Raw genomic sequence first — 13,313 nt, forward strand, 5'->3', positions numbered from 1 at the left:
AAGCTCTAGTTGTGGGGGGGGACGTATTTTTGTTTGGGTATAGCGTTGCACAATTGACGGTTAAAATGCGCAGTGCCAAATCGTATAAAAATGGCCTGGCCATTGGGCTGACGTGGTTAAAAGAATGCATTTGCAGAGAGAGCTGGATTATGCCCACTTTTTTCACCCAGCTCTGCCATTCATAGAAGCATGAATGGAGGGGGTGGACCTATAGATCATCTGTTCATCCTCCATTCATAGATCCTGTTTTGGTGGGGGTTTTCTTTGGCTTCACTTAGACTTTAAGCAGCTGTAGCACCCATGGCCACTTGAATACCCAAACTGGGACATCTGATATGATGCATTTACTGTTCATCTGACTTTTGTCAAGCTGGGTGTTGCCAACAGGCCACCCACAACCTGGTGCACTTGGTGAAGCACTATAACACAAATTATGGAAAATTGCTATTTTCGCCTTATCACCTCTCAATTAGAGAACACTTTACATTTATTGATAATATGCGAAGGAGTCTCTGAATGGCTCTCTTACTGAGCGGTAAATCTCCTGTGTTCACAATGCAGCAGGTCAGCCACTCAAAGGACCCTAGAGCTAGTGTGCAGTATTGGTATGTATTATAGGGAATTTGCAGGTATAAAATGTATGCGTTGTGATCCAAGCTAGATTGATGTAATTGTAAAAATATTCATACCTGGAATTTTTCTTTAACCAGGGCTTTTATTTTATTTATTTTTTTCCTCCTTTTAGTCCTCCAGTTAGAAGGCAAAGAGGAAGAAGGGACAGGCTTTCACGCCATAATTCTGTTAGCCAAGATGAAAATTATCATCATATTTCCTATGGCCAGCAGCAGACTATAGAGGAGCCCAGGGCCTTTCACCCTCCGAATGTATCTCCCCGCATGCTACACCCAGCTGCACACCCACAACAGCAAAATACCGTTATGGTTGACATTCATGAGCAGGTATGGTACAGTAATAAAAACAGTTCTAGTTTTTGCTTCTGTTTGCATTACTAAAGAATTAATATTGTTAAAAGTAATAGCTGGTTTTTAAATTTTAACTTTTGAACCCTCTCTTCAAGATTCACCAGGGTACAGTACCGGTTTCTTACACTGTTACAACTGTAGCACCACATGGAATCCCTCTGTGTACTGGGCAGCACATCCCTGCTTGTAGCGCACAGCAGGTTCCAGGCTGTTCTGTGGTCTTTAGTGGACAGCACTTACCCATCTGCAGTGTGCCTCCTCCGGTAAGTTGTGGGGAGATTTGTTTCAGATTTAATTACAAATATAACTTTTGACAAAAAAAAAACATAAAAAAAAAAAGTTGAAAAATCAGCAAGTAGTATAGAAAGCCGACTTATTGAAGATGTTACTCTATTGTCCTCTACAGAATAACTGAAGTCTGCCTATTGAAACGTGGTTCCACACCAATGTTTTTGTGCTTCCCTAAGAAGTACTAAAAAAATGGGTTGCATATTGTAATTCACACAGTAAATTTGCACAGTAAAGCTGACCATAGACCACCCAAATTTTAGCCAATTGCTGCTCAGTCTGCCAAACATCGAGCTGTGGTTGACACCACCCAGCTCAGCAAAAATGGAATGAGCCAGGTGTAACACAATTCTGCCCTACTGTATGTAGCTGATGCTACTACAGTATGATACAGTGCAAATCGCTCAAAGAAAATGGTTTGTGCCAGCTTGGCCCAAATGAACAATTGACGAGAAACCTGGACTTTGTTTGTCAATATGCTGCTAGACTTTCACTGAAAGCTGACACATTTTGCATACAGTCCACAAGCTTGTCAATTGAGTTGTGTAAATGGCTTCATTTTGCTTTTTGAATGTAGTTTTGCAATTCATTTTATATTGGTGTGAAAAATGTTTCATAAATACTCTTTGCTAGCGCCTGAACCCTTTTCTCTGTGTTTTTTTTTTTTTTTTTTTTGGGTGACCACCAGCTCCCAGTTCTGCAGGGAGGTGGTTTTCCACTGCAGTCAGTGCTCCCAGCTGGTAATTTAATAGCTGAAACAGAGACTTTCTGTGAATTTAACTGGCCTATTACAGCTAGTGGGGGGGGGGGGGGGAAAGGAAAAAAAAATGTATGTATTATAGCTGTATTCCAAACAGTGTGAAAATCCTAGAGTTATACTTAAACCATATGACAAAAGCAAACTCTGCCAATATGTTAAGTATATTTAACCAAACTACAAAGTGTCTTTTAAAACACTGTTGGAATATTTAGCAGGCAAACCTCTGCCAGTGTCTAGCTTAAAAATAACTTAAAGTAAAATAAATACATTCATAGATTAAAATCAAAATGGATACATAAAGAGGTTCTTCATCCTGTTTGGGGAAAAAAAAGTCAGCAGCTACAAATACTGTAGCTGCTGACTTTTATTACTCACCTGTCCAGGGATCCAGCGCAGTCCTCATCCAGGCTGGTTCTTTATCCCCGGTTGGGGAAGCCTTTTAATCTGTACCCTGTATAGATTAAATGTGCATGGGACAAATAACTATTTTGTGCAACGTCCCTTTAGGACTTCTCCAAGAATCTAAAATGCATTTCTTGTGTTTTTTTTTTTTTTTTTTTTCTTGATTTATTTGTATTGATTGATTTGTTTTTTGTTTGTTTTTTTTCTTAACAGATGCTTCAAGCATGTTCAGTTCAACACTTACCAGTTCCCTATGCTGCTTTTCCACCCCTTCTTTCCAGTGACCCATTCTTATTACATCCACCACATCTTTCCCCACATCACCATGCTCATCTACCCCCTCCTGGACAGTTTGTACCTTTCCAGGCACAGCAGTCTCGATCGGTAAGCAACATTCTACATTAATTTGACTCTGCTTAATGGTATGTAAACTAACTTTTTTTGTTTTAGGCTTCATTTCCATGGACGTTTTTACAGCCACTTTGTTTAGCCTTTTTTTACAGCTTAACGACTGTCCATGTTTGTTTTATTAAAAAAAAAATATTTTTTGAGCTGGAGCTCAAACGCCGCGGTAGAGTTTTTGAGCGTTTTGCACGTTATTTGAGCGTTTGTAACGTCTGGCGTTTTTACAGCTCTAAGGCTGGAGCTTCAGAACGCACTGGTCCTGTGTTTTTTTTTTTTTTTGCAGATTAAAAACGGCTCAGCCATCTACAGCTCAAAAATGTCATGGTGGGCATGAGGCCATAGACTAACATGGAGAGCCGTTTTTAAGCTGCAAAAAAAGCTCAGAAAAGTGGCTGTAAAAACATCCATGGAAATGAAGCCTGAGGCCCCGTACACATGTCCGAGGAACTCGACGGGCAAAACACATCGTTTTGCTCGTCGAGTTCCTTGTGAAGATCTCGGCGAGCCAAGTTTCCCCATTGACTTACGAGGAAATGGAGAACATGTTCTCTATTTGGCTCGACGAGTTCCTCGTCGGCTTCCTCGGCCAAAAGTGTACAGATGACCGGGTTTCTCGGCAGAATACGGCTCTGATCGAGTTTCTGGCTGAATTCTGCCGAGAAACTCGTTCGTGTGTACGGGGCCTTAGAGTTGTAAAGTTTAACCTGCTGTGGAGCCCTCCTTTTTTACTCCTGTCTTGGAGTCTAAGCAGAAATCTCTCAAAGTATGACATTTTTATTTTATAGTGTCATAGGAACAGGTGTCTACATTGGAAGATTCTCCCTCACCACCTCTTTCTCTGATTTTAAACAGTTTTTGGATTTCACCTCAACTTTTGTCTATCAATGGTCTCTAGAACAAAAGGAGGGGTAATTTTCCTCATTGGGGACACAGACGGCAATAGAAATCTGACAAAGGGACTAACCCTTCCCTAATCTAAAATTAAAAGAATAAACGTGCCTTTGTTTTTTTTTAGTCCTATTCTCTTATGTAGCCATAACTTCAACTATAGCCAAACATTTTGTAGTACGTCTTATGTGGCTACTTTTGTGCAAGGGTAACTTCTGGCAGTAATGCTTTTTTCAGTACTGCTACTATTCAGCTTTGAGGCACTTTCCTGCTGCTTCTCCTGATTGCAACTGACGTGAAACTCTTCTTGGTTTATATTTTCTGCCCGCCTACAGTGACTTGATCAGCGTTGGGCCACCTGAACCTTTTCCTGCTACCCAGCGGCCAGGTTCTTAAGGCCTAGTCTTGTATCTTGAGCTACATTGCATTCTGCCTTGCAGTGAAGCATGCTAGGTTCTAGACACACGGGGACAGGCCCCCGCAGTACTGGCAAGCTCCAACGCACACTCAACTAGTGTTTTTGGTCCTGCCTGCAATGTACCCACTGAGGTGCCTTAAACAGATGGTCTGGAATTTTGACATCTGCTAGAGACTACAATTTTCTTGGAATCTTCCTTTATTTCCATTGGGTGTGGTTGAGTGTGGTTGACTATAATTCTATCCCAGGAGGATTTTACCATAGTCATGTAGGATTTCAATGGCCTATTTAATTGTAAAAGCATACTGCAAGGGCCAAAAGTGATTTTCCTGGCCTTTCCCTGCATTGCAACTTGTTTTGATTGTGATATTAGTCTGCAGTCCCTAGCTGAGCTAAGGCCATTAGAAGGGACCTGATCATTATGGTAGTTGATCCGGGTTATTGAAATCTGAAGCGCATGCCTGCAGCCTTGTACTACAGTGTGGATGAGTTGTTACGTTTCCTGACTCGCCTCCCAGATTGGCATTCTATTGCTGAACATTAGGGGGGTTACTCTGGCTGAAGTGCTCAGCTGGGAAACCTGCATGCAAGAGCGTGTTTTTTTTTTTTTTTTGTTATCGATTAATCGACTAATTTTGATTATAACGCACATAGAGATCCAACTACTTTTAGCTGATCTCCTCCTTGCAGGCTGATTCCCAGTGCCGCTACCAACCACTGGAAAAATGGATAGGATACAAAAAACACACAAAGGCAGCGCTTGATGGGAATGGCATTAAAACTTTTATAGTCTTCAAGTAGGTAACAAAATATTGCACTGGAGATAAAATCAATGTAGCTACATAAACTGGAAGCAAAAAAAACGGTAGCAAAAGCAGTCATAAAAATATGTAGCTAAGTATGATACTGGTATAAAAATGTGTACAACGATGCCACTGCTGAATCCAAATGAGGAGAGGTTAACATCAGTCCGTTGGCATGTAGATGTCCCGTGAAGGGAACTATCACAACTCCCAGTGGATGGTTGTATAATTCCAGGTTGATGGAGGGAAGTGCAACAGACCTTGCATGTGGCAGATAGTAAGGTCCCACCAGCATGCAGATATGAAGGCACAGCCCCGCCGGTGTCCGTGACATCACCGGATCTCCGACTGAACTCCCTGAAGGCCCAGGAACCGGCGGAGAGGTGAGTGCCAATCAGAATAATTTTGATCGATCAAAAAAAATTAAAGATTAATCGATGAATTAATAGTTAATTTCCACAGCCCTAATTTTTTTAACATTGGAACCAACTCATCACTTGGAATATCTGGGGCTAATCTTGGACACCGCTCAAGCCAACATGTTTCAGCAGAAGCTTCAAACTTTGTTTCCAGACTCTACTCAAAAAGTGCCCCAACACTTCACTTCTGAATTTAGAGTTCTGGGGCCAATGTTAGCCCCTTTGGAAATTGATCCAATTTACCCAGTTCTATTCTGGGCCCCTACACCACAATATTTGTCAATAAAGTTCTTGGACAGACTGGTTTGTCTGGCACTGAAGACTGGTGCTATCCTTAGTTTGGTAGCTCAGGCATCCTTCTGATCTCTCAGAATTCTCACAATAAGCACCAGCCTGTCGGGGTTAGAAGTAGTTATCGTGTTGTCGGTACAAGGAACTGTGACAACAGAGGAATCCTCAAGTAGAAGGCATCCTGTCCTGGGCAGAACTTTACTTCCCAGGTGTTGGCAGGCAGAGTTATTCGATGTTCAAGGACCTGTCACATGTGGGACATCCAGGTTCAACAACAAAGTGGACTGGTTTTGTCTCTTGATACAGGGATTCTCTAACTAAAGCTGTGGCTTTGTGGGATCAGTAAAGTCTGATCTATGCCTTTTTCTCATTTTGTCCTGCAAGATTGTGATTGAGGGTATTTTGATGATCCTGGACTGGCCCATACAGATGGGGTATCTGACCTGATCAGACTCCTGGCGGATGCTCTGTTGGTCTTGCAGAATATCTGGATCTTCTGATTCAAGGACTGGTTTGCCACCCTGCTTCCCTGTTTCTGGCTTTAACCACTTGCCGACCGCTTCACGCAGATATACGGTGGCAGAATGACACGGGCAGGCAAATGGGCGTAACTACGTCCCTTTGAATTTTGCTGCCCAACGGCCGCGTGCCTCGTGAGTGCGCCCAGCTGGTCAGGGGAACTCTATGTTCCTGGGTGGCCCGCAATTGTGGTCAGCAAAGGTAACACAGGGGGATGGGTACAGCGTCGCACGACTGCGCAATTGTCAGTTAAAGCGACACAGTGCCGAATCGCAAAAAATGGCCCAGTCATTAAGCAGCCAAATCTTCCGGGGCTGAAGTGGTTAACCCCCCACAATGCTAAAAACTAGGACCGTTACAATTGCACATAAAATGCATATGAGGTTATGAGTAGGCGCTAGTCTGTGTGAAAGGTGTTAACTCTTACTGTACCCCAAACTCTCTGATGCATGTCTTTTGCATGAAGGATCAATAAAGGTTAAGTGTTAAAGTGAATTCCGGATTTCTTTTTATTGTACATAAAATCCATAGTTCTCTTGGTGCGAAGCAAACTTTCATCCCAGGAAATCCTAAATGGCAAACTTTTTTTTTTATTTACTTGACTTGGATCTGCATTCGACCCTTAACACCATCAAGGCTCAGGGCGATCCTGTTCCCAAGTCCTCTGGCTTCACATTGTTTGATCAAATTTTTTGTACAGTGTTTCCCATGTGACTTCCCTGTGATTCCATGGGATCTGAATTTTGGTTCCATACGCAATTCAGAAATCCTCTTTGAAACCGATCAGTGATATTCCCCTTTCACTATATCTCACAAGGTTACATTTCTTACTGTCATCACCCCTGCGAATAGTCTGAGAGTAGACTTCTCCTATAAAAAACCCTTTTTGGGCTTTTACAAAAAAATAAGCTGGTGTGGAGACCCAGCGCTTGATTCTGTCATTCCTCCTTCTTTTTTTTTTTTTTTTTTTTTTTTTTGCCTTTCTACTGGGACACTGGTCCTCTGTGCAGCTTCAGTTCATCTGGAAATTCCCTCTGTCGCCTAGATGTAGTTTGTGCTGTGTGGTTTTACCTTGCTGGCATAGCCTTCCTGATGCCCTTGATGAGGGGGAACCAGCTTTTTGTTCCACCAATTCTTGGTTGCTTAGACAGGCCATTTAAACAAATGGCCTTAAGGATTGGTGTCCCCTGCTGCCTTACCCCTACTACTTGGGGCTTCTTGGTAAGTGGCTCTTTCCCAGATTTTTATGGCTGCCACCTAAATTTTTTTCTGTTTTTAAAATGTTCAAGTTCCCAAGTTCTTTCCCCCCCGGGTGTTCAAAGGGCACATTTTCCACCCCTCTGTATTTATGGTCATCCTGTTGGTACTGCTTTTGGCACAAATTTGGTTTGTGCTGGTACTGTAGTAGGAAGGGTTGTAATGAGCTGGCCCACAATTTTTCTGTTTTGTCGGTGTCAAATCCACTGCTGGGTGGCAGCAGAACCCAGCTATACCTGAATTTCATTGTCTCCCAATGACCTCTAAGGCCCTGTACACACGAGAGGATATCCGATGGAAACGGTCCGCCGGACCGTTTCCAGCGGACATTTCTGCTCCCGATTTTGATCTGATGGGCTGTACACACCATCAGATCAAAAGCCCTGCGGAAAACATCCACGGTGAGGTGGCCGCGCCGTCGCCGTGACAATGACGCGGCGACATGCGCGACCCTGGAAGGTAAATACTTCCACTCATGCGTCAAATCATTTCGACGCATGCGAGGGATGGGGATCGGACGGACTTATCCGATGAGTCTGTACAGACGACCGGATAAGTCCGAAGGACAGGTTTCCAGCGTATAGATTTCTTAGCATGCTAAGAAATTTTTATCCGCTGGAAAACCGTCGGCTGGACAAATGTCTGCTTGAAAATGTCCGCTAGGCCCTACACACGACCGGATCTATCTGCTGGAACTGATCCGCGGACAGATCCGGTCGTGTGTACGGGGCCTAAGAAATAGATTTTACAGTAAGTATAAAAATCTTTTTTTTTTTTTTTTTTTGCTCCAAGTAAATCAACTAACTTGTGTAAAATAGGTTTTCTCTTCTGTTTTGAACACTGTAGTTCTTTGTTTACACCAGTATAACCAGGCTAATTTAAATGTTTTTTTGTTTTCTGCAGCCTCTGCAAAGGATAGAGAATGAAGTTGAGCTGTTGAGTGAGCATCTACCTGTTGGAGGATTTACATACCCTCCGCCTGCTCATGCACCAACATTGCAGGCCTCTGGCCCTTTACAGTTCATAACTCATGATACTTTGCACCAGGAGGTTTCCTTTGGAGTTGTAAGTACCATATTTAACAAATTGTCAATCCTGGCTTGTGCCAGAAATATATTTGTGTTGCCACAACTAGAGGTATATTTATAAAGCAGTGAATGTAAACTTCACCAGACATTCACTGCAGGAGAAGCCAATCACTGTAATTTTTAAACCGCATAATCTAGAAAAATGCACCTGAGGTGAATGTTTGGATGTCTTTATTTATTATATATAATTATAGCTAGCACTTGGTAAGCTGTGTCTGTTAAATTGATATTATGCGAGGGGTGGGAACAGACTTTTTTTTTTTTTTTAAAGATGGTAGATTATGTGCTCGGTATTGGATGTTCCTGCCTTGGGGGGGGGGGGGGGGGGGGTAACATTTTTGTGATTTCAGCGGTTTCCCTTTTAAAATTAATATCCTGTTTTTCTATTGGACTGGAATTCTATGCAATGAGTCTGTATCCCCACAATTCTGCAGTTAAAATAAAAAATATTATTGTTTTGCTTGGTTTATTTTTGGCACAAAATACACAAGATTTATCTCCCTTTCTTACTTTTTTTATTTTTTGTTTTCAGCAGGTTAGAATTTTAAGTAAATGTTAAGGTGATTGTGAAGGTACATTATTTTTTTTAAAACAAACATAAAATGAGAGATCTGTTTACGTAATTGAGAACATAAGGGGAAATGATCACTTACCAACACATAATTGCCCTCTAGACTCCAAGGTTTAAAGTTTACTTTATGAGGTTTTTTTTTCCAAAGGGGGGGGGGGTCCTTGTGTTCCTTAGGCTTCATGCATACGCGTCATTAAAAAAACAAGAGCTGCAAAGCCACTGCCAACGGCTGGTAAAAAAGCCTTTTTAGTAGCTTTTTGACGTTAATGCGTGTTTGGCTGCGTTGGCTTTTAGCAGCGTTTCTCTGACTATTCAAAATCAATAGTTCCCTATGAGAGCTGTCTTTGATCCAACCTTCAGCCCATTGATTTGAATGGAAGTCTCATCCAAGTCAGATTATCATGATCTGACTTGTGGTGCGACCTGTCCTCTGAGGATCTGGAAGGGTATACTGTTCTTCTCCTGTCCTGCCTTTCTCCAAGATTAGGGAGGATGTAGCTATTTAGATGCCTGCATGTCTCTCCCATGTGACAGATTCTTAAAGCGCATTGTAATGCTGTAAAATTCTTAATGTGTAGTTGACATTTTTTTTTTTTTTTTTTTATTTAACGTTGCATTTTTTAATTAAAATCGCTACTTGTATGTCACGCTTAACCTAAAATGTAATATTTTTTGTTTTTTCATTACAGCCTTATCCTCCCTTTATGCCAAGAAGAATTACTGGACGTAGCAGATACCGATCACAACAGCCAATACCACCGCCACCTTACCATCCAAGCCTTTTACCTTATGTCCTGTGAGTGTACAATTAAAATATATAATATACCTTCAAGTACAATTCCAGCCTTAATGTTAAAAATGCTCCCCCCCCCCTCTTAACACTTATGCTTACTAACATGTTTAAAAAAAGGTGTGTGTGTATATATAATATATATATATATATATATATATATATATATATATATATATATATATATATATATATATATACACACATATACATATACACTTGTCTATTGCCCGCTTCTTTACGGCCAGCGGCGGCTACAGGGGAGAGAGCGCTTGGCACTGCCTCTGAATGCTGGGGAGCTGTGATGTTACCCATTGGATCTCAGGTCTCTGCCATTGTCAGCGCTCCCTCCTCTCGCCTGCAGCCACCTCTGGATATCCCATGACCAGATTGGACTAGTTGTGTTGAGGCTGGAGTTCTTTACAGTGGAACACAAAATCATAACCTTGGAGCTTAACACTTTTTTTATTTATTTTCTATTTAAGCCCCCACACTACATGTCTTGTTTACAGGGTTTTCTAAAGCAGGAAGTGAAGGAAATATTCTACATGGAGAAAAAATGCCAAGTGCCTCTCCACATTTTAAATTTAATTTTTAGCACTTGGATGCCGTTTCTGTTGTATTTATTTTTTGAAAAATGTAGGTATTTGGTGACTAGCCATGTCATGGGACTCATTTACACACACATAAACTGATGTTTATGTGCATTCTCGTGTTATGGATGCATCCTTCTTTGCTCTTCTTTTTCTGTATTTAGTGATCGTAAAAGTCTTTGGAAAGGTTGGTTTTATAAAGACCCTGTCCCAAACGTAAAAAAATTGCAGGTAAAGGCACAGTAAAATCATACAAAAAAAAGTCAAGTATTTAGAATGCTTACTTGCAGTGTTTAATTTACATATTTTTTTTTTTTGTCAAGCTATAATGAACCTTTTTGACCTTGCTAGCAAATCTGGCAAGTTTTTAGGAAGAGTCCCCTCCCTTCCTGCAAGTCCATAACCCTGTTTAAGGAGTTAAAGAAAGAGGTATGGCTTTAACTTTTACTTCAGCCCTTCATGACCAGGCCATTTTGTGCTATGTGGCACTGTGCTACTTTGACAATTGAGCGGTCATGCAATGCTGTACCCAATCGCTACCCCCTACAAATAGTTTTCTTTTATTTCTGGTATTTGATCATCTCTGGGTTTATTATATAAATGTAAGCTTTCTGCTATAAAACATATGCCATAAAAGAATTTTAAAATATCAAATCAAAATGTATTCTGCTACATGTTTTTGTTAAAATCAAAAACCTAATAATTGCCTACTGGCATCCAGGTTCAACAACAAACTACAGCAGTTTGTGTCTCAAGCAAGAGATCCTCTGGCAATTGGAGCAGATGCTCTGATGGTTCCATGGAGCCAGTACTCCCTGGTTCATGCTTTCACTCCGATCCCTCTCCTTCCACATTTTGGTGCACAGGGTTCCAGTCATGGAGGCACCAGAAGGCCCTGGTTTCTGGAGATTGAGACCGACAATAGATGGGCCATGAACGCTTCAATGTCCTATATTCCACCTCAATTTACAGTCTCTAAATTTGACAGCATGGCTATTGAAGTCAGGGGGTTGTAAAGGTTTTTTTTTTTTTCTGAATAGGTTCCTTTTAAGCTAGTGCATTGTTGGTTCACTTACCTTTTTTCCTTCGCTTTCCCTTGTAAATTTTTTGTCTGAATTTCTCACTTCCTGTTTCTCCTCGGTAAGCTTGCCCTCCATCACCCAAGCTGTTTTGGCTGTGGGTTAGTCGGCGTGCTCGCCCCCTCCCTTGGGACTACATCCCTGCTGTGAATACTAAGGGAGAGCACGCTGACAAACCCCCAGCCAAAACGACTCGGATGATGTGGCAAGCTTACTGAGGATAAACTGAGTGAGAAATTCAGACAAAGAAAAAAAAACATTTAGAAGGGAAGTTGAAGGAAAAGGTAAGTGAACCAACAATGCACCAGCTTAAAAAAAACCATTTGGAAAATTAAAAATGAACCTTTACAACCCCCAGTGGCATCTCGGGACCAGTGGTGTCTACCCTAGTGACTGCTAGAAAAGCCATCACTAGGAAGATTTGTCATAAGGTCTGGAAGACTTGTATTGCTTGGTGTGAAGCCAGAAAATGGCATCCACGGGAATGCGTGATTGTGAGAATTCTCTTTTCTACAGTCGGCTGTATCGCTATTCTTCCAAAGGCCTTTAGCCTCCCATTCACTGGTCCGAATCTCTATGCAGGGGGCAACTCTCTTGCTTCCCCCCCCCCATTAGGTCACCTATGTGTCCTTGGGACTTGAACTTGGTGTTGTATGTGTTACAGAAGCAACCATTTGAACCTATTAAGGAAATTCCATTAGATTTGCTTTTATGCAAGCTAGCCTTTCATGCAGGGAACCAACCGTACTTTATCCTTCACCGGGATGAGGTCATGTTACGACCTGTTCTATCCTTTTTGCCAAAAGTGGTGTCTGCCTTTCATTTAAATCGGGACATTATTTTGCCGCCTTTTTTTCTCTCGTTCGGCGAAAGAGAGAGGACGGTATTCTTTTGGACATTGTCCAGGCAGTCCAGGCAGTCAAGGTTTATTTGTCTAGATCTGCGGAGATGCGAGGAGCAGACCCTTTTTTTTTTTTTTTTTTTTTTACAAGGGGACCCAAGAAAGGGCAGGCAGCTTTCTTTCAAGGCTTCCGTTGCCAATTGGGTCCATCGTTTGGTCATTCAGGCCTACAGTCTGAAACGTAAAGATCCTCCCTTTGGGTTGAGAGCTCATTCTACCAGGGGTGTAGAAATCTCCTGGGCTTTTTGCTATCAGGTGTCTGTGGCTCAGATGTGTAAGGCTGCCACCTGGTCTTCAGTGTATACGTTCACAACATTTTATCAAATGGATGTTCGAGCAGCCGAGGATTCGGCTTTCGGCCGTAGTGTATTGCGGGCTGCCATATAAGTTCTGATGGCTATTGTTTGTTTGGCAGGGTGCCTCCCTCCCCTCAAGGCTATTGCTCTGCGACGTCCCAGCAGGTAATGAATATTAGCCCGACTCTGTGTCCCATGATGTACTCAAAAGGGTTTTACATGCAAATATGATAAAAAAAAATCCTATTTGTGATGTCTGTTCCTCAATGTTTACAAATCGTAGATGCCATATTACTGTGTAGCGCAACCCATTAAATTGCAATCAAAAATTATTTAATCTGTGCTAAAGAAGCCCAGTAGAGGGTGTAACACGTACAAGTGGGAGGAGCCCTTTCTCTGGACTTTTGTGTCAGCGTGTTGAGCTGATAACATGCATGGTTTTTACATACATTTGTGGGTAATTTTTATCCTTGCGTTGTGCATTTATACAATAACTATTCAAAGAAGAAAGCATTATAGTTTTTCCTTATTTTACCCCCATACTTGAATGATTGAGATGCTA

At 41.7% G+C, this 13,313-nt stretch overlaps 1 protein-coding gene across 3 annotated transcripts in view; it reads left to right on the plus strand.

Moving 5' to 3' along the window:
• The window catches only part of RNF38 (ring finger protein 38), a 416,254-nt gene that overhangs the window by 385,444 nt on the left and 17,497 nt on the right, over positions 1-13,313 (plus strand). For all 3 annotated transcript variants that reach the window (XM_040361749.1, XM_040361759.1, XM_040361768.1), the window contains 5 exons: positions 746-959; positions 1,079-1,246; positions 2,647-2,817; positions 8,337-8,498; positions 9,782-9,888. In XM_040361749.1, coding sequence (XP_040217683.1) covers positions 746-959; positions 1,079-1,246; positions 2,647-2,817; positions 8,337-8,498; positions 9,782-9,888 — 822 coding nt within the window. The remainder of the gene's footprint in view (positions 1-745; positions 960-1,078; positions 1,247-2,646; positions 2,818-8,336; positions 8,499-9,781; positions 9,889-13,313) is intronic.

Source organism: Rana temporaria, chromosome 1 (genome assembly GCF_905171775.1).
Source record: "Rana temporaria chromosome 1, aRanTem1.1, whole genome shotgun sequence".
NCBI classification, from domain to species: domain Eukaryota; kingdom Metazoa; phylum Chordata; class Amphibia; order Anura; family Ranidae; genus Rana; species Rana temporaria.